The sequence below is a fragment of the Rhamphochromis sp. 'chilingali' genome (genome assembly GCF_963969265.1).
Source record: "Rhamphochromis sp. 'chilingali' genome assembly, chromosome: 9".
Lineage (NCBI taxonomy): Eukaryota > Metazoa > Chordata > Actinopteri > Cichliformes > Cichlidae > Rhamphochromis > Rhamphochromis sp. 'chilingali'.
This window is the reverse complement of record NC_137936.1, coordinates 5,427,447-5,446,685: the sequence shown is the minus strand read 5'-3', so window position 1 is coordinate 5,446,685 and position 19,239 is coordinate 5,427,447. Positions and strand designations below refer to the sequence as shown.

At 39.3% G+C, this 19,239-nt stretch overlaps 1 protein-coding gene across 1 annotated transcript in view; it reads left to right on the top strand.

Moving 5' to 3' along the window:
* cdk18 (cyclin dependent kinase 18) overlaps positions 1–18,417 on the top strand; it is a 37,559-nt gene extending 19,142 nt beyond the window's left edge. The window contains exons 9-16 of the mRNA XM_080890536.1: positions 1,503–1,626; positions 2,014–2,134; positions 2,832–2,929; positions 6,883–6,988; positions 7,425–7,467; positions 7,554–7,644; positions 10,795–10,872; positions 13,041–18,417. Of these exons, the coding sequence (XP_080746662.1) occupies positions 1,503–1,626; positions 2,014–2,134; positions 2,832–2,929; positions 6,883–6,988; positions 7,425–7,467; positions 7,554–7,644; positions 10,795–10,872; positions 13,041–13,075 (696 nt within the window). The 3' untranslated portion in view covers positions 13,076–18,417. The remainder of the gene's footprint in view (positions 1–1,502; positions 1,627–2,013; positions 2,135–2,831; positions 2,930–6,882; positions 6,989–7,424; positions 7,468–7,553; positions 7,645–10,794; positions 10,873–13,040) is intronic.
* Positions 18,418–19,239: the final 822 nt, after the last annotated feature.

Here is a 19,239-nt window from a genome sequence, read left to right as displayed (position 1 = left end):
AATCAGGGGGAACCAACAAAAAATTCTGCCACTGTGGAGCCACCTGCTACAGTGACCCACGTGAATAAGAGAGCAGCCAAAACGAACTATTTGTTTGCAAATGTGAAAACCTTTGGGCAGATCTACGGTCTGTATCAGGACAAAACTGTTTAGTTTTTTGATACTAAGAGTTGCTCTCCATATTCATAACTAGGTCCAGTGTAAATTGTGCAGTGGAAAGCTGGCCTTACTGCATATGTATTTATGGGAGCTTCCCTTTAAGCTTGAAAAACTTTGGAAGGAGAGTATTTAAATGATTGACAGAAATGTGCTTTGTCCATCTTGTATGATGTATGTTTTGATTTAGTTAAACGTAAACAGTTTTTTAATTTTATTTTAGAGTTACTATACGAGTTTCCTTAAACATTGATCAATTTTTTTCTGCTTATTTGGGCCCTAGTCACGGCAGCAGCCTAAGTTGACCACCCTCTCCCCAGCCACCTCCTCTAGTGTGTCCATGGAAAAACCAAAGCATTCCCAGCCCAGCTGAGAGATATATTCCCTCCAGCATGACAACTACATTGTTTAAGGACTCTGATAATAGATGATAGTTATGCAATACACTGAACATAGAAAACATATCAAATGTTTAAATTAAGGGAATGTACCATTTTAAGATGTAAATAAGGTCTGTACTTGCCTCTCAGAATTAATGCTGCCTTTCCAGATCCATTCCCACACTCTCAGAAATGCAGAGTGCAGATGCGCATCCATGTTTTCTAAAAAGAACTTCAAATTTCGATTCATCTGACTACAGGACAGTTTGACACTTCACCACAGTCCAGTTTAACCTCTGGGTGGTCTTGGGTCGATTTGTGCCATTTTTCATTGTTCGTATACACGCCATTTGCACTGTGTTGAATGGAATATAGCGAAAGTCTGCAAAAAAAAGTTTGGTCACATTTACTGTTAAAATTTCAGTATGACTTCCGGAAATTAGCTTCAGTGGCTAAGCTAGCGATAAACTTACACTATTGGTCTTAGTGGTCGATTTGTGCCCCATTGAAACCCATTATAAACGCTATTTTTCACTGCAGATTAATTACGGTTAAAGGGATCGTGATCGTTCCACCTTCAGTCTTTGTGGGGAGCTTGCCAGCAGCTGGCCGCCTGGAGGGCTTTTTATGCTCCTGCAAAAAAAAAAAAAAAGTGGATCGAAATACATGTTGGTGCTAACCCTAACCCTAACCCTAACCCTTAAAACAACGAAACTATAATTAAAACTTTGTATGAATATTTCAGGGAGAAGTAGTTTTAAAAGACTGGCTAATTTAAAGTGGAAAGAAATATTAATATATAATCTTTTTATAGCACTTTTTATGGCGTGGTCGATTTGTGGCTCTAAGACCAATAGTGTATGCATTTTTCTAGGACCTCCCAGAGGTTAAACTCTTTTTCTCCTCAGATTGGTCCTGTATTGTTGTTCTGGTAATTACATCCTCCTTTCATGTTTCTGTCTGCAGATCTTCATGTTCCAGCTGCTGCGTGGTCTGTCCTATTGTCACAAGAGAAAAATCCTCCACAGAGACCTAAAGCCTCAGAACCTGCTTATCAATGATAAGGGCGAATTGAAATTAGCTGATTTTGGTAGGAAGGAGAACAATAACAAACACACAACAACATGCACACATTAACAAGTGAACTTTTGTGAAGGAAACGACACGTTTCTGGGCATGATCACTCCCCAGTTCTATTTTACTGCCACTCAAGAGATCGCCTGTCCTAATTACTTTAGCACCTTTACTTCCTGTATCCTAGCAACTGTGCCCCTCACTCTGAGTTTTCATAGTTTTCTGCTGGAAATGGGAATTAAATCCACCAGTACTTTCTGACTGCATTTCAAAAGTTTTAAATAAACACGGGTAATGTGCGGATAGCGGAAACTTCTCTTTACCTGCTCACAGTGTGTAGATGATGGACTTATGATATTTCACTGTGCTGTTACTGAGGTCCTGTGACTTGTGTAATGTCCAGGTCTGGCCAGGGCCAAGTCCGTCCCCACTAAGACCTATTCCAATGAGGTGGTAACGCTTTGGTATCGACCTCCTGACGTGCTGCTAGGCTCTACAGAATATTCCACACCCATCGACATGTGGTAAGCAGGGGACAATAGACGTTTCTGTTGAAGGGCCGTCCTTACATTTTTCCACATCAGTCACGGTGCACACTGACCTGCTTGGCTGGAAACTAAATGCTTGAAACACAGCTAGAAGTGTACTTTAAACCACTGAGCTGGTCAGGAAAGGAATTGGTGCCGACCCTGGTTACAGTAAAATCCTGTTACTTGGTGAAACACTCAAATATTCTCGAGGGCCATCCAGGATTTCCATGACTCAGTTCTGTCTATTAAAATGTCACAGGTTGTTAGCAGTGAGGTGAGTCACTAGTCATACAAAGGGGGCGTGCATTCACTTTCCTTACGTGTTTTTGCACACGGTTTGCTGTGGTGAGAACACCCCCACAGCTCTGCTAAATCAGAAATATAAATGTGGCTCTCTAGCAACACAGCAGCCTTTTATGAGCACATAGAGCTACATACACTCTCATCAGACTGCAGGATGCCTCTTCACCACGCCATCCTGTGTGGAACAAAAGGCTGGACTGTGCCCACTCACTGCATACTAGTTTGCACTTACAATTAACAGTCTTTGAAGTGTGTGTGTGTGTGTGTGTGTGTGTGTGTGTGTGTGTGTGTGTGTGTGTGTGTGTGTTGAACTCAACCTCACTCAGAATTTTTATACCTAACAGCTCGTCCTCCTCTGTGCCTCCTTATCTCCGCCTCCTTCTCACAGGGGCGTAGGCTGCATCCTGTATGAGATGGCAACAGGTCGTCCTATGTTTCCTGGTGCCACTGTGAAGGAAGAGCTACATCTAATTTTTAGGCTCATGGGTAAGAAAAACATTATTCAAATGTAAAGGCCATACTAAAGTATATTACAGCAGCGAGAGACAATAAGTAAAGCTTTAAATCGTCTTTATCCTCGACCAAGTTTAAAAGTCTTAGAGGACTTGGCCACTACATTTAATATTTCATTTCTATTCCAAATATTGCATATTCAGAGTTTGATGCAGCTCATGTATGTTCTACATTCAGCATATTCTGCTCTGAATTGTTATTCTGAAGCATTTTTATGGAGAGAAATTTGCCTCAAAAGGGTTCCAAATGCGTACGGTATGATCCACCAAGGGCGTAATTTCCAGGAGGTTGGGGGGGTTATGACCCCCCCAATAATCAGACCCAGGCAATCCCCCCCCCCCCCCCCCCCCCCACCCAATAAAATTATGGATTATCTTGCATAAATAGGCTGTTGATTTTCTTTACTCGTTTCAGTTATTACCAGCAAAATAGTTGCATATTTAATCATCTGGGAATTTACCCAGTGTGATTCAGTCCACACAAATGTGAAGCAACTGGCCACACATGAAACTATTTTACATCCAAACCTGAATAAATAGTCATTATTTATGCACAATTTACACACAAGTTCAGTTTCATGAATTGGATAAATTTCTCTTTCAAAGAGCTTTTTAAAGCTTTGTCTAAGACTACGTCTAACCTCTCTCCCGCTCACAAAACTTTGCATGCTTGTGCACCAATCGCCTGATATTTACAGGTCGCATCACGTGCCGACGTGGGGTTTTGAGGCCACAAATTCCACAAAACCACCCAGATCCACAAATACAAAATCATCCGATTCGTAAAGTTGAACTTAATAAATAAATTGACTTCCTTATGCATATACAAACTGCTGCGTCTTTATACAGTACTGTGCAAAGGTTTCAGGCAGGTGAGAAAAAATGCTGTAAAGAAGGAATTCTTTCACAAATCGAAGTGTTAATCATTTATTTTCATCAATCAAAAAAATGCAGTGAATGAACAAAAGAGACATCTAAATCCAATCAGGATTTGGTGTGACCTCCCTTTGCCTTCTTCTAGGTGCACTTGCACAGTTTTTGAAGGAACTCTGGTGGTAGGTTATTCCAAACATCTTGGAGAACTAAGCACAGATCTTCTGTGGATGTAAGCTTCCACACATCCTTCTGTCTCTTCGTGTAATATCAGACACACTCGATGATTGTTGCCGTACCATCACTTCCAGTACTTCCAGTTCTTCTTTACACTGAAGATAGTTCTTAATGACTTTGCTGTGTGTTTGCGGTCGTCGTCCTGCTGCAGAATACATTTGGGGCCAATAAACAATCATTTATATTTCTGAAAGCATTCTTTGTTTACACCATTTTTTCACACCTGCCTAAAACTTTTGCACAGTACTGTGTGTGCCATACACAAAGCTGCCAACCAACATTTTATAAGGCCGGGTACAAGCACATCTCCCAAGAGTAAGTTAGTATAGACCTGAATATCATTTGTGCATGTTGTTATTTTAAAAACATTTATTTAATCCTTGAGATCATGAGCTCATTTTTAGGAGAGGCCTTTGTACAAAGCACATGTAACAATATGGACAGGCACACTTATGTAATACAAAGATACATGTTCACACATAAATGTAACCTTTTAAAATGCTCTAATGAAATAATAAAATGCAGCTCCATGCTTTTTTCTAGTTTATCGTGTTCATAGGCAGCAAAGGTTTCCATCCACTTTGTTTCAAGTTCAACGTAACTGAGAAGAAGAGCTGATGTTAACATGAGTGCAGAAAAGAACCACCTGTGAAAACACAGAAAAACCCCACCAAAGGCAGTGTTGGGCAAGTTACTTAATTATAGTTACTAGTTACTTCTTCAAAAAAGTAACTGAGTTAGTAACTGTGTTACAATATTCTAAAAGTAATTAATTACTTGAAAAGTAACTATTGCATTACTTAAAAAAAATGTTTAACCCTCTGGGCTCCAGGGTATAATTGGCCATTTTTAACTACTTTTGATGTTTCCTCCACATTTCACCTTTAAAAACTATTTATTTGCTTGTTTGGTATCATTCTTTTCAGCACAACCTCACGTGTCTGAATTTACAGTTATGTTTTCATTTTGACTGTATTACCACAATTGATCTAAAATCAGACAAAAAACATAAAATCAGAGTAGAAAGAGTTATATTTTTACTGTAACAACCACAAACATGTTTATTGAATCATATTTCATAACTTTAAATGCAAATATAAATTGTCAATTTTAAAATCCTATTTGTGCCACTCCAAATATTTCTGTCCACTATAAAGGAGAACATCACAGCCTGATACCTGCAGGCCTGACAGCAGCAGGTGTGTCACTCCTGTTTCTACCTGGAGACAGCAGTCGCCTCATTGTTCTGACACACAACACAAAACTATCCACAACACTCACACACTAACTACACAAGACAACACATTAACTACAAACATGCTAAACGTCACAAATCCCTCACATCTCAAAACTCACTCTTTCTCTCTCTTTTTCTGCTCTCTCTCTCGCCGTCACTCCTAAAACTTCCCATTTTTTGTTTTTTTTTGCTCATAAGCAGAGAGTGCTCGCTGTGCTGTCATTAGACAGTAAATGTGACGAAACTATTGAGGAAAAAACACACGTGTATATTATTTATCATGACTCTGGTTTTACGTGGACTATCAACACAATTTATAAACTGGTATATATCACATTGTTGCTTTGTCTTTAAGTGGTCATGTGATTGGCTTACCACGACTTCCTCAGTCAAACAGCAGCACTCATGTGATTGTTTTGCCCCCTGAGCTCCAGGTGTTGTGCAGTGATCATGATTACCGTCCGCGGGAGCGCGCAGCTGCTTAAAGCTGTAATGCCCAGATTACTTACAGCTGCTTCCGTGCAGCTGATATAAGATGCGGTAAGATGAACACAGCTTCAACCGTCTGTTTGTTGAAAAATAGTAACGGACCGCATTTTCTTATTAGTAACTGTAACGGCGTTGTAATGATAGGAATAGTAATTAGTAGGAATAGTAATTAGTTAGATTACTCGTTACTTAAAAAAGTAACGCCGTTACTTGTAACACCGTTATTCCCATCAAAGGTAATCGAGAAAAAAATGTAAAAATTGAATAATAACTTTCAAATTTACATTTTCTCAAATTTACTCTCCTGAAGTCTCACAGAGAAGACAATTCTTTCCATAATAATGATTCCATAAGTAACATTCAATCCTCAAAGACCTGGGGAGACACAAATAAACATGACGCCACAGGGCAAAGTAAAACTAAACACATTAAACAAGAAAACACTAAACTCTTCAAAATAAAACAGGAACCATGGAGAGACGTAGACATGACAACACAAGCCTGACAATTAGAACATGGAACACGCTGAGAGACGGACACACAGGCATAACTGAAAAGTAAAAACACTGAGGACAAGACAGACTACAAAGAGGACAACAAAAGACTTCAGGAGTTATAGATGAAACAAAAACTAGAATGAAACTCAATTAAATTCTAACTAATAATAACAACCAAAGAACTAAACATATTTCTAATATAACACGAGGAATCAAAAATGCAAAATAAACTCAAAACGCTCGGTCACAGACCCAGCGCCTGACAATTTCTTTGAGCAAGCCATCATTAGCAATAATATTTAGCCTTGTTTCCAGAGATTGTTGATCCATTTGTTAGTTCCTGCAAATTTTTAATAATTTTTTTTCTTGCCCAACTGTGCTTGAACCCCAAAAGTGTGCCCTTTAATTCCCTTCCATCTTCTACTGTAGTTTGCATTGCACCATTATTTTATTGGTGTCTATTCAGTAACGATTCAGTGAGCTTAATGCTTGTCTTGCTCCTGATTTAGATATAGATCAGCTCAACATTTGTATGAAAATGTTAGGTGGCAGTGTCCTCTGATCAAGTATTTCTTTTGTTTCTTTGCCCAACAGGCACTCCGGCAGAGGAGACCTGGCCTGGTATCAGCAGTAATGAGGAATTTATGTCCTACCTCTTTCCTCAGTACAGACCTCAAGCTCTCATCAACCATGTGCCCCGGTAAAACTCACAATCTTCTCTTCACTGCCTATTCACTGGCACAAAAAACAAGCTAACATTTGCTGATTAGCATCACATGCAGAATAATTGCTGATGCTGGTATCAGTTTGCTTGCTTGTTTTTTGTTGTTGTTTTTTAAAGGATGCAAAACATTTTTGAAGAAAGTAACTAGTTTTTGAGCCATCACATTGATAATGGTAACTTTATTTGTCCCCAATATGCTCATGTTGTTGTCATGTTTCAGGTCTTACATAGTTAACTGAACTCAAAGTTAATTATGTCAATTCTAAACACAAAATACAATACAGTATAAAAATGTTATTCATTGTTTACAGTAGTAATATGTATTTAAAGGCACAATTAGTGTCCTTTACAGAAACTATTTCTTGCAGCTAAACTCATTATACAGTCTGAACTGTTGCTTTGTGTCCCTAAGGTTGGACCCAGAAGGGATTGACCTGCTGTCTGCTCTGTTGCTGGTAACGGACCACACATCCACACTCCTGATTATGAGGACCTAAATATTCAGACTCACCGATGAGCTGTTTTTATCTCATGATTGCAGTATGACACCCGGAGCAGACTCTCCTCTGAAACCGCTCTACGTCACCCCTACTTCCTGAGTTTGGGAGACAACATTCATAATTTGGCAGACAGTAAGACAGACACACACACACACACACACACACACACACACACACACACACACACACACACACACAGAGTATATCAATATCTAACAAAGCATGAATGCTGATGGTGCTTTGTACTAAGTTAAAGTACTAAACTCAATATTTGTTCTAATTACTGTAGGCAGGAATGTTTTTACTCTGTGTGTGGATAGTATTTTCCTGCTGCTGTATTATCACTCTTCAGAAACAAATGTCTTTTCCTGCATGTCAGTTTGTCTTTTCATAGCAGCGTATGACCAGTGTGTAGCTAATTTAGTTAATTATGACCCTGTTCCAATTGGGGGGACACCCGTAGATGAACCTCTCCACAGCCTGCTCTTCAACATTGTTGAAGCAGTGTGGGGTCATCTTGACAGAGAACAGATTTGTATATATTTGGACCAACTTTGTCTTATAGCATAGTGATTAACATTTCCTTGTCAAGCAAAAGGTCAGTTGTTCAGTTCCAGCCAGAGACAGAAATCCCCTTTGGGGTCGAATCAGAATCAGAAGTATCCAGTATGAAACTCCTCCAAATGAAGCATGTGAAGCTGCCCGCACTGGCAACCCCTTTGTGACAAGGGAGGACCTAAAAATAAATTCTCCTGTTACTCAAGAGAATAAGTGACTTTGCCCTTTGCTGGGCTGAGAGAGGTGCCAGCTGCAGCCTGAAACCTTCACAGGGGCGTGGGTTTCTGGCTGGGCTTTAATTTCTTCTGGTCTTCTGTAGAGATTATTGCCACTGTAACGGTGTGCCACCAGATATGCATGTACCATCGCTGGGATCTGAACCTGAAAGTGCAGGTAGTATATGAAGAAGGTGAACTCCTTCCTTAAACACAAGAAGAGTGCAGGTTCACAGCTTTGTCATACCATCTCACAATGATGTCGTCCTGCTTTTCTCTGATGTCTAAAGAGCCTCTTCCCTTTTTCTTCAAATCTTTCTCATCCATTGTGTTGCAGTCTTTTACTCTGCTCATTCAAACTTTTCATGTTATGTTTTGGATTCCTCTTTTTTTCGAGTGTTCCACGTGTAAAAGGGAAGAAAGTAGTTTTCTGCAAAAACCTTGTGATTTTATTTTTCCTGCTGGAAGAGCTGAGGCCATTTTTACACAGCATCTCCAGATTTACAGGGAGTGCAGAATTATTAGGCAAGTTGTATTTTTGAGGAATAATTTTATTATTGAACAGCAACCATGTTCTCAATGAACCCAAAAAGCTCATTAATATCAAAGCTGAATGTTTTTGGAAGTAGTTTTAGTTTTAGCTATTTTAGGGGGATATCTGTGTGTGCAGGTGACTATTACTGTGCATAATTATTAGGCAACTTAACAAAAACAAATATATACCCATTTCAATTATTTATTTTTACCAGTGAAACCAATATAACATCTCCACATTCACAAATATACATTTCTGACATTCAAAAACAAAACAAAAAAACAAATCAGCGACCAATATAGCCACCTTTCTTTGCAAGGACACTCAAAAGCCTGCCATCCATGGATCCTGTCAGTGTTTTGATCTGTTCACCATCAACATTGCGTGCAGCAGCAACCACAGTGTGTCTTGTTCAGTGGTGGTCGTCTTTCAGCCTTTCTTACCTTGGCCATGTCTCTGAGTATTGCACACCTTGTGCTTTTGGGCACTCCAGTGATGTTGCAGCTCTGAAATATGGCCAAACTGGTGGCAAGTGGCATCTTGGCAGCTGCACGCTTGACTTTTCTCAGTTCATGGGCAGTTATTTTGCGCCTTGGTTTTTCCACACGCTTCTTGCGACCCTGTTGACTATTTTGAATGAAACGCTTGATTGTTCGATGATCACGCTTCAGAAGCTTTGCAATTTTGAGACTGCTGCATCCCTCTGCAAGATATCTCACTATTTTTGACTTTTCTGAGCCTGTCAAGTCCTTCTTTTGACCCATTTTGCCAAAGGAAAGGACGTTGCCTAATAATTATGCACACCTGATATAGGGTGTTGATGTCATTAGACCACACCCCTTCTCATTACAGAGATGCACATCACCTAATATGCTTAATTGGTAGTAGGCTTTCGAGCCTATACAGCTTGGAGTAAGACAACATGCACGAAGAGGATGATGTGGACAAAATACTCATTTGCCTAATAATTCTGCACTCCCTGTATTTGTTCTGGATTTTCTGCCCCTTGTAACAACAAATCAATGTAAAAAAACACAAATACTTTGTCCTGTACGTCTCCGCATCTTGAAAATCCATTGTTGAAGCTTTGCTGGCATGTTAAATGTTTTTTAAGTGAATCAGCATCAGGACTTTCAGGAATCTGTCTCAACACATCACTTCACAAACAGCAAAGCGCTTTGCCTTCATCTCCCAACAGACTCGTACACTGGGCAGCTGTACTTATCCCATGTGCATGTACATACCCAGAATTTGCTCAGTTTCCTTAGGAATTTTGTTTAATGACTTTCTTCTTTCCACACACTACACATGTTTATTTGTTCTGTTGTTGTTGTTTCTTATAGCATTTCGTATTCACAGAATTTACAAGATGCATGTATGGTGCTCAGACAAGTCTGTCGTCTGAGTCGTCCTCAACACATTCCACAAATTCAACATCTCAAAGTCAGGATGTTTTTCTTTTTCCACTGATACTCTTTCCTTTGCACTTTGCCTCTTGCTGAGTGCTTCGAGGTCAGTTGGTGTGTGATCTGGACAGTTTAGGTGTGACATGTGACAAATACTGGATGAAAATGGGACGCCGTCCCACAAAAATGTGTGACCAAGCTGGTGATCAGCATGAGGAGGTTGCAGCCTGTGTCAGCTGTGTATGGTTCCTCCACATGCTACTGAAGGCCTTTATTGTTAAATGAATACATTAAATTGTCAATACAGTAAACACCAACAAACAGCACTCAACAGCAGAATAACTGTTTGGTACTGACAGAGAAGCTTTAGCAAGGTTTTCATGGGAGCAGCCCACATTCAGTGCTCTACTCACTCCTTACAAATGTGGCACCATTTCAAGGGCAACAAAGTCTCTCCAGTTGTTTACGATTTATTGTGAAGAACTATTACTATAGAGCAAAGGAATAACTGACCAAACAAAAGTGTCCTTACTTGCTTTGCTACGTTTGTTCTCCACCTGCGTTACAGCTGCTTCAGTGTTTTCTCTCAGAGAGGTGCAGCTCCAGAAGGACCCAGGACACCGCAGCTCAGTATTCCAGCCTTTAGGTAAGGGATCTGACCTCAGTGCAAAATCTGGCCACTTGTTGTTCACATAAGTAACATTTATAACATTCAGTCTTTGTGTTTTCTTCATATTGGTCACAAGAGAAAAATTTCCTTCATTGTTAATTTATCTGATTCTAAAAAAACAACTTTGTTCTTGAAATGCTGAGGTGTCTGCACATGTACTTTGTCAATTAGCAAAGCACTCTGAGAGGCCAGCGTGCCTTGTTTGTTTATTCTAATGCAGTAAAATTGCCACTCCAAAAACTCTCAGGGGAACTGAAAGACAAGTAAAAGTAATAAAGCCCTCTCTACTTTTTCATTTCCTTTTCTTTTATTGGAAAGTAGGCTCAGCTATTGTGAGATTTCTACTACTCTTTAATCAAACTAATTAATGTTAGGTTGAGAGATTCCTTTGAGGAAAAAAACATGAGTCATTCTTTCTTTTAAAAATTGCTTTAATTTGTTTGAATTAGTCAATAGGGCTGTTCGATATAACGATATATGTCGGATGACAATATAAAAACATCTATCATTTCATTTTACGTTATCTGTCTGTGAAGGTTCTCAGTCATCCAGGTCATCGTAGTCAAAGGAGCTTGCAAAGAAAAGCGTCTGGACTTCTTTAAGTTGTCCCTTTTGTCCCTCTGTGGGGGGTCACTCCCACTAGGTTTATATCTGGGACTCTCCACCATTTGACCTTAGAACTGAAGAAGCTTCTCGGATGAGAGGTGAAACGTCTTCAAGCAACTTAAAGAAGTCCAGACGCTTTTCTTTGCAAGCTCCTTTGATTTTACGCTATCGTTTGTTTCGTGGTGTCGAAACTGTTTACGGCAATATTTTTTCATCGTTCTGATGGTCACTGTAGTGGCTAAATTAATTCCTTAAAGTTCTCTCTTTCTCTTATATTTTATATAACCACACTACAGACGGACAAGCGCCTGTTTTTATGCGTTGTCGTTAGCAACAACAATGGTAACACCATCGCGAGTCCGCTTGTATGTTCCACATAGACCTTTCACAATAAAGCTCAAGATCCTGTTGAGACTTTTCAAAATAAACTGAATCACGTGAAAGAGCCGATTATTTACGGATGAGAAGCAAAAAAGAGCCGCCAGGTGCTAAAAAATAAACCTTAGACTCAAACCTTAGAACAGGCTTTTTCCCCGCAGCACGCCGTGTAATAAATACTCACAAAGAAAACTGCGGCCGTTACAACTTATGTCTAAAAATGTATCGTTTCATGCATCGGTTAACCCTCCTGCCATCCTTTAAAAAACTCACACCCATCACCCTAGGGACCATTCTCAGCCACGCCATAAAAAGACCATATATCCATATTTTATTCCACTTTAAATTAGCCAACCTTGTAAAACTACTTCTCCCTGAAATATTCATGTAAAGTTTTAATTATATTTTCGTTGTTTTAACCCTTCAAATCCCAGTGTTATTACATGAGCGCCCTGTGTTATAAGCCCCAAAAACCAAAAAACGAAACTAAATATTTCCACAAAAAACCAGTTGAAGTAATATGTGATTGTCATTATAAGTAGGCCTTTAGATGGACCAAAGATTGGCACCAACATACATTTTGACCTGCCATTATTTTTTTTGCATTTTTTTTGCAATTTAAAAATTAAAACTTCAAGGCCCTGAGTCTTCATTGACATCCAAGAAAAGAAGAAAAAATAAAATCATATGATGATAATTTGGGGTTGAAAAATAGCGTTTATAATGGAAGTCAATGGGCAGAAAATGGTCCCCAGGGTGATGGGTGTGGGGATTTCTGCTGCTCAGCCATTTTAGGCTGATTTAAGGAATTCACACTGGAATATTAACATTGACAGGTAAAAACTATCCTGTGGCAAGTTTGGTTATATTCCACTGAACACAGTGGAAATGGCAGCCATTTAACACATAGCAGTGGCACAAAAAGGTCCCAAGAAGGCAGGAAGGTTAAAACACTCGACTCCAGCTACATGACGCGCAGCTGGAAACACTTCACGCAAGTTGAGCTGCCCGAGATTCACAGAATTTACAGAAAATGTTACATTTTTGTGATTTATATTGTTATCGGGACGATAGAATTCTTATATCGGGATATGAGATTTTGGTCATATCGCACAGCCCTATTAGTCAATGCCAACTACAAGTGTCAACTTCAATTACAGGTCGAGGAAAGAACCGAAGACAAAGCATCTTCTAGAGGTCGTGGAGAGGATGAAGAGAGAAGACGGCGAGGAACTGCCTTTTCAGATCACAACACCAAGGCCATCGCAGCTCAGCACATTCACAGCATGTTCACCTGCACGGACAAACACGCACTCATTTCCATGGCAGCTGACCGCGGAGGCACACAGAGTTTCTGGAGACAAACTTGTATTGCACTTGAAATATCTTCTCTATTCATACATATTTGCACACATTTGCACAATCAGCTACACTGAACATGCTGCCGTGATGTAACTGGACACACGAGAGATTCATCCTCCCGACACGCACATGCATTTCAGCCTAAGAAGAAACGGAGCACTAAATGAAACGCTCTGCTATGCTATACTTACACAGGCCTGCTTTACATAGTGTTCAGAGCACACCCAGGGTTCTAGCCATTCAAAGTAGCTGCTATCACAACTGGAACAATGGATACAGTTGCAGGTGTGCGTGTCTTTGCCCTAACAGAAATGCAAGTATTGCATTATGTGTTGAGTTTGTTCCAGGTCAGTTGGTTTCTAAATTATTTTCTGGTTTTATCTTACAAAACTTATGGTCTAACACTGATATGTAGCTTAAAGACACAGTGTGGCAACCAAGGACCCTTATGAATCCTAATTCTTCTCTCAGCTCAACAGTGATTCACCAGGGATTTGTAGTTTGAGGACAGGGTTAAAACTTATACACCACCACTACCCACAGAAAAGGCTGACCAGAAACCAAAGAGAATAGTCACATTTTTTTTCTGTTACTTGGATTATCGATTTTGTGATGTAATTTGTTTAAACATTGTGTAAATATATAGTTAATATTTTATTGTCACACAAGATGTTCATATCATGTTTTTAAGCCCCTTTGCTTTGCTAATCTGAAATTTAAAAAACTGTAATGTTAGATAAAACTCTGGGTGCTGCTAGGCACTTGCTCAATAACGGAATCGTATGCATTTGCAAAGTGTTTTGGCGAACTGATGAGGCAAAAACATTATGTGGCTGACAGAAAAACACTCAGTAAGGCTTCATGGTCATTCATTACTTTGCATAATGTGACAAGCTATGCATAATGTGCATTCACTAGTGACGGTTAGCTATCCCAGCTAGCTAAAAACTTATTCCAAATCCCACTGACATTTGAAATTATGCTAATAGCTAAAAGTTTATTCTGGAAGGGCATCTTTTAAAATGGCACGTTATAGGCACACAGATATTAAATTAGATATTTGAAGACTGATATAATATTATTGCTCAATAATCAGTCTGTTTAACAGTGCAGGGTTGCATGGAAGTTTTAGCATGTAGTGGTCAAACCATGTTCAGTTTCTGTGTTTACTGTGTGTTGCAGAAGGCGTTGATGCTCTCTTGGCTTTGTAATGAATATATACTTGTCGGTGCTGCTTTCAGTCTTGTGAGGTGCTTCTCTGCACCTGCTCACCTGACCAAGGATTCAGCACGGCACTAATCTGAAATGCAGTCGCAATTTACTTACACTTTGACAGCACAGTAAATGGGTTTAAATGGTGTGAGTTGCATTTGACGGTGGATTTTTACCGCTCAAGTTTATGAAAAGCACCTGTAGAATTGGAAAGTTAACTTTAAGTGTTATATTATCGAAGTATTAGGGTTGCTAACAACAACTTAAGATATTTTGTTATTAAAATATTCTTATAGGGAAACCCACAGATCCAAAATCATTTTAAAATTCACTCATGGTCATTTTTAATTGAGTATGAGCCTCTGTCCCATAGTTACAACTGGAGGTTCAGCTCTTCATGAACAATATGGCAACCGTGTTGACACAATGGTCCAATGAACCAAGCATTGCAGCATCTACATGTATATACCTTATCTCAACTGTTGTTATTGAACAGAATGGAATCGGATGTATTGTGATATTACCTCCGACTTTCTTAGGCCCCAGTGTGGCAGCTATGGGTTACTGTTATCATATAACAGTCTTGAAGTTGTAGGCATAGCGTCACACTGCTCATTTGCAGTACCTCTGCCGTCACGTAACAACCACTGAAGCTACCATAAAATCTGACTCCGTTGTGAATATAAACCTGGAAACTGGATAGACTCGCCTCGCTACAGTGCCCGTGTCTCCTCGTTGTGGGGGTAACATTCCTTACAGTGTTAACAGCTGACTTTCACACCAGTTTGTTGAAGTTGCCTTAGTAAACTGTGCATGATATTTTAGCTTGTGAAGAAATTATATTTGCTTCAGTGTATCCAATGTGCTAGGAGGCATTTATTTTGTGTATGTAAATAACTCACTATGGGTGTATGTATTTTTGTAGTTTCCTATTTGCACAAGCCGGAAGTGTCCTCTGAAGCCTGTTCCCCTCCCTTTGTGTCTTTCCTTACACGGTTCCAAAGTATGACCCCATATTTTACCAAACCCCCCATTCCTAAACCAGTGAATGGAGAAAATATGCCCTGTAGGTACTTTCTAGTATCAGTTTAATAGGGGTCACCACTACCCTAAATAATTTGCACAGCCTGTTGTTAGAGAGCAGCTTTTCACAGTAGATTCACTTAACAAAAGCACATACAGTGAGAAGTACACTCATCTGTTAATAGACAGGTGAGAATTTCACAACTGTGTTTTTAATAGTTCCCATGTGATCATTTGAGCCAAGAGCTTATGTGTATGTCCTGTTCAATGAATATTATCTGGAGACAAAAGTGATAATGGCTTTTGGATATTGATACTCTCCTCTGTCCTTAATTTGCTCTGACATCTTGCCTGTCCTCTTCCTTCTTGTTCAGTGCTGCTGAGGTATCCTCATTAACACCTCTGAGGTGTTGAGGCAACTGAGGTATTATTAATAGTTTTAGATGCACCGTTTGGTGCCCTTGGACACATCATCAGTGATGTAACCTGAGGTCATGGGGGGTTTCGGGTCTCTCCATTGAAAAAGAAGATAGGCATTATTTTGTGACACGTTCAAAGTCTAAGTATGTGATCTGTAGTAAAAAGGTCCATAAAATATGTGAAAATCTCAAAGACCACTGTACTGGGACCACTGCTCTCCTGCCTCGCGGTATGTGGTCACCTCTGAGCTAAAGCGGTACTGAGTAAGCACTGGTTTTGAAACTTTCAGGGTGGTGCTTACACCGCTGAACCTTGCAGATATATTAGTTTGTTTTGTCTGTAGTTACCAGCCCGGCTGCCTTTGTAAGAATTCAGCTCTGTATGTATGAGAGAGACATGAAAAAGTCCCTCCTTCCTGTTTTTTTAAATCCTTTTGCATATCTGTCACACTTACAGGTTTCAGATCACCAAACAAGTTTTAATATTAAAATATTAATATAATATTTTAATATTAGACAAAGACTGATCCAAACCCAATGTAAGGTTTATGTCACAGCTTGCTAACAGTATCAATAATTACAGTTGTTTCTTTAATGCTTAATCCACCAGTTTGTGCAACATATTTAATCAAAATCATATTTTTAATACTACAGTGTAGTAATTGTCATTATCTATGAACTTTCAAATTTACTATTATACATAAATCCAAAAAAATAAAATAAAAAGCACATCATTATTATTTTTGTATTAAGATAAATAAACTAAATTGTTATAATTTTTTGCTGATATTCAAGTACAAAATTAGTTTTGGTGGTTGAATGCTACACCTGATTGATGTCTGATTAAAGTCCAGTGTCGGCTCAAATTTGAGTATAAAAACATGAATTCAGTAATAAATAACAATCACATTTTTAGTTTTAAACGTGTTTTTAACAGATATCTAAAATATCTGTTTTCTAGTTTTTATGAAAGGTGGTCTAAAAAATTGGTAAGCGCTCTCCATACAGTAAATAGATACAGGAAGGCAACCCAGCAGCCTTTGTAAGGCTTTTGGTTGGGAGACCAGTCATTGCATTTTGAACAGAATGGCTCTAAATCACTGCTGTGTATTCCAGACAACCCATGTGGTCGTGCTTTAAACTTGCATTCTTTCCTAAGGCCAGCTGTGAGCAAGTCCTCTAGTTGCAAAAAGAAGTCCAGTAGAAGTCTGTTGTTTAAGCCTGTGATCTCAGTAAACACTGTCCCCATCAGCCTATGCTAGTTCATGTTCTAAATGATGGTCCCTGCTAAAGTGAAAAGGAAGAGCAAAGCTGGGAATGCTGTAAGGCTGTGACTGATGTGTTGCTATTGTATAAGCTTCACGCATTACAATAACCTGAGGATTATGATGGACTGTGAAGTGGATGGGCTACTATGTCACTGGCATTCTGGTGTACATGTGAGTCTAGTTTTAATATAATTTTAATGCAGAGTAACTGATGTCACACCATGTGGTATAGGTTGCTAATGGTGGATGGCTGTGTGCTGTTTTATTGATGTCAAGGACAGTTTGAGGTCATCCTGGCTGCTAAAAAAGACCAACCCTTGATTTTTATGTTGCAGTATTGGGTATTGCTGCACATCTAATGTGAACAGTCTCACAGGCTGCAGTAGTTTTAACATGCCAAATGAGGCGTTGAGTGGGGATGGCAATTCCAAGAGGCTGTAAAAGCCTTTTTGGGTGAGTGTAGATATGTCCTAATGAAATCTACTGCCACTCCAGTTGTATTTTACTTAGCTTGAATAGATAAGTCAATCCACAGATTTACTGGCTATGTGTGCTCTCTATCCAAGTGCAAACAAACAAATGTCACTTTAAAGTGCTCATAGAGGACAGCAGTAGAGAAGCAGAGAGCTGGGTCCAAGTGTCCTTAAGTCAAGCAGGTGCTTGCTGAGCACCGTCAATGGGGTTACGCTTGTATATGAGTGAAGAGACAGACGCCATTCAAATTTTTTTCTACCTCTACAAGTGGGTGAATAGAATAATGGTACAACCATCCCAACCTCTGTTCACCTGTCAGCGTGTTAGAGCAAAGATAGACACCGAGGAGAGGAATTCAGGGCCCACCTGCAGGGACTTCAGATGGATGTATCGCTGTAGACGTTACACTTCCAACCTTCCCCTCCTCCTCCCTCAATGGCAGAAGTATTACTGTGTGTTTAGTTGTGGTAAATGAAGCTATTTTAAATATTGTAATAAAGAAAAAATAAATAATATATGTATTTTAACAGATGTTCTCATTTTTCTCAGTGAGTTTTATGATGTTAAAAAAAAGCGGAGCTCTTAAAATAAAAATAAAGAAAAAAACTGTAGATGACGTCTAAATGTTTTATAAACGATGAGTTTAGATTTTGTATAAGATGTGATATTTTGTGGGATTTGTCTACACTGTTATACAACGAGAAATTGAATGTACTGTGACCGCCATAGGCATAAAACTGATTGAATAATTGCTCACTTAATGAATCAATAAACTGCCGAAATTGTGGAGAAAACTGGTTCCAGTCTTTTTGTGTACGTTTACCATAATGCTGCTCTTGGTGGACACGATACCAAGGAGAAGAAGTAGTAACTCAGATGAACACAAGGTGGTGCTACTGGACAACTACAGGCTGTTTTTGCTGGATGAATGAAGAGAATACAAGGACAGTGACAACTCCAGTAATTTCAGTTAACAACAATTAAACTCAGTTGTTATTATCAGTTAAGGTAAATATTGGAGGACCAGAGAACTGACTGTGACAGATAAACAGGTCCAGAGAGTGTCAGTGTCACAGGTATAATGAGTTTGTAGACCTGTAAACTGCGGCAGGAATTCAAAGAGTTGATTTAAAAGAAACAAAGACCAGACAGATGTTGTGCAGAGACGCAGGATGTGGCCACAATCCAAGTCATTCCAGAGTGTCAGTGAAACATAGAAGTCATATGACGCTCTGGATATGTTTGCAGCTTCTGTAACTGGCACAGATGGTGGCAGCAGAGAGACGCATGCAGAAGTGTGCAGACAGAAAGTAATTCCTTAATTCTCACTTTTATCCCACAGCCAGACGATGATCTGAAAACACCCACCAACCACAGTTTTTATTCCAGTATAAAACAGGAAGTGTTAGAATGGTTAAATCAGTCAGGGGTGTTGTAACAACAATAAAGAAACGCCCCGGGAAGAAAGCTTTTCTAAAGCAGATGTTTAGTTCTGTCAGTAGTCACAGATTTAATGGCATCATTGTATCGACAGCCTGTGCGATAGAGTTGTTTCACTTTTGTTTGCCATGAGATTCATCTGTTAGCAGAGTCAAGATCAT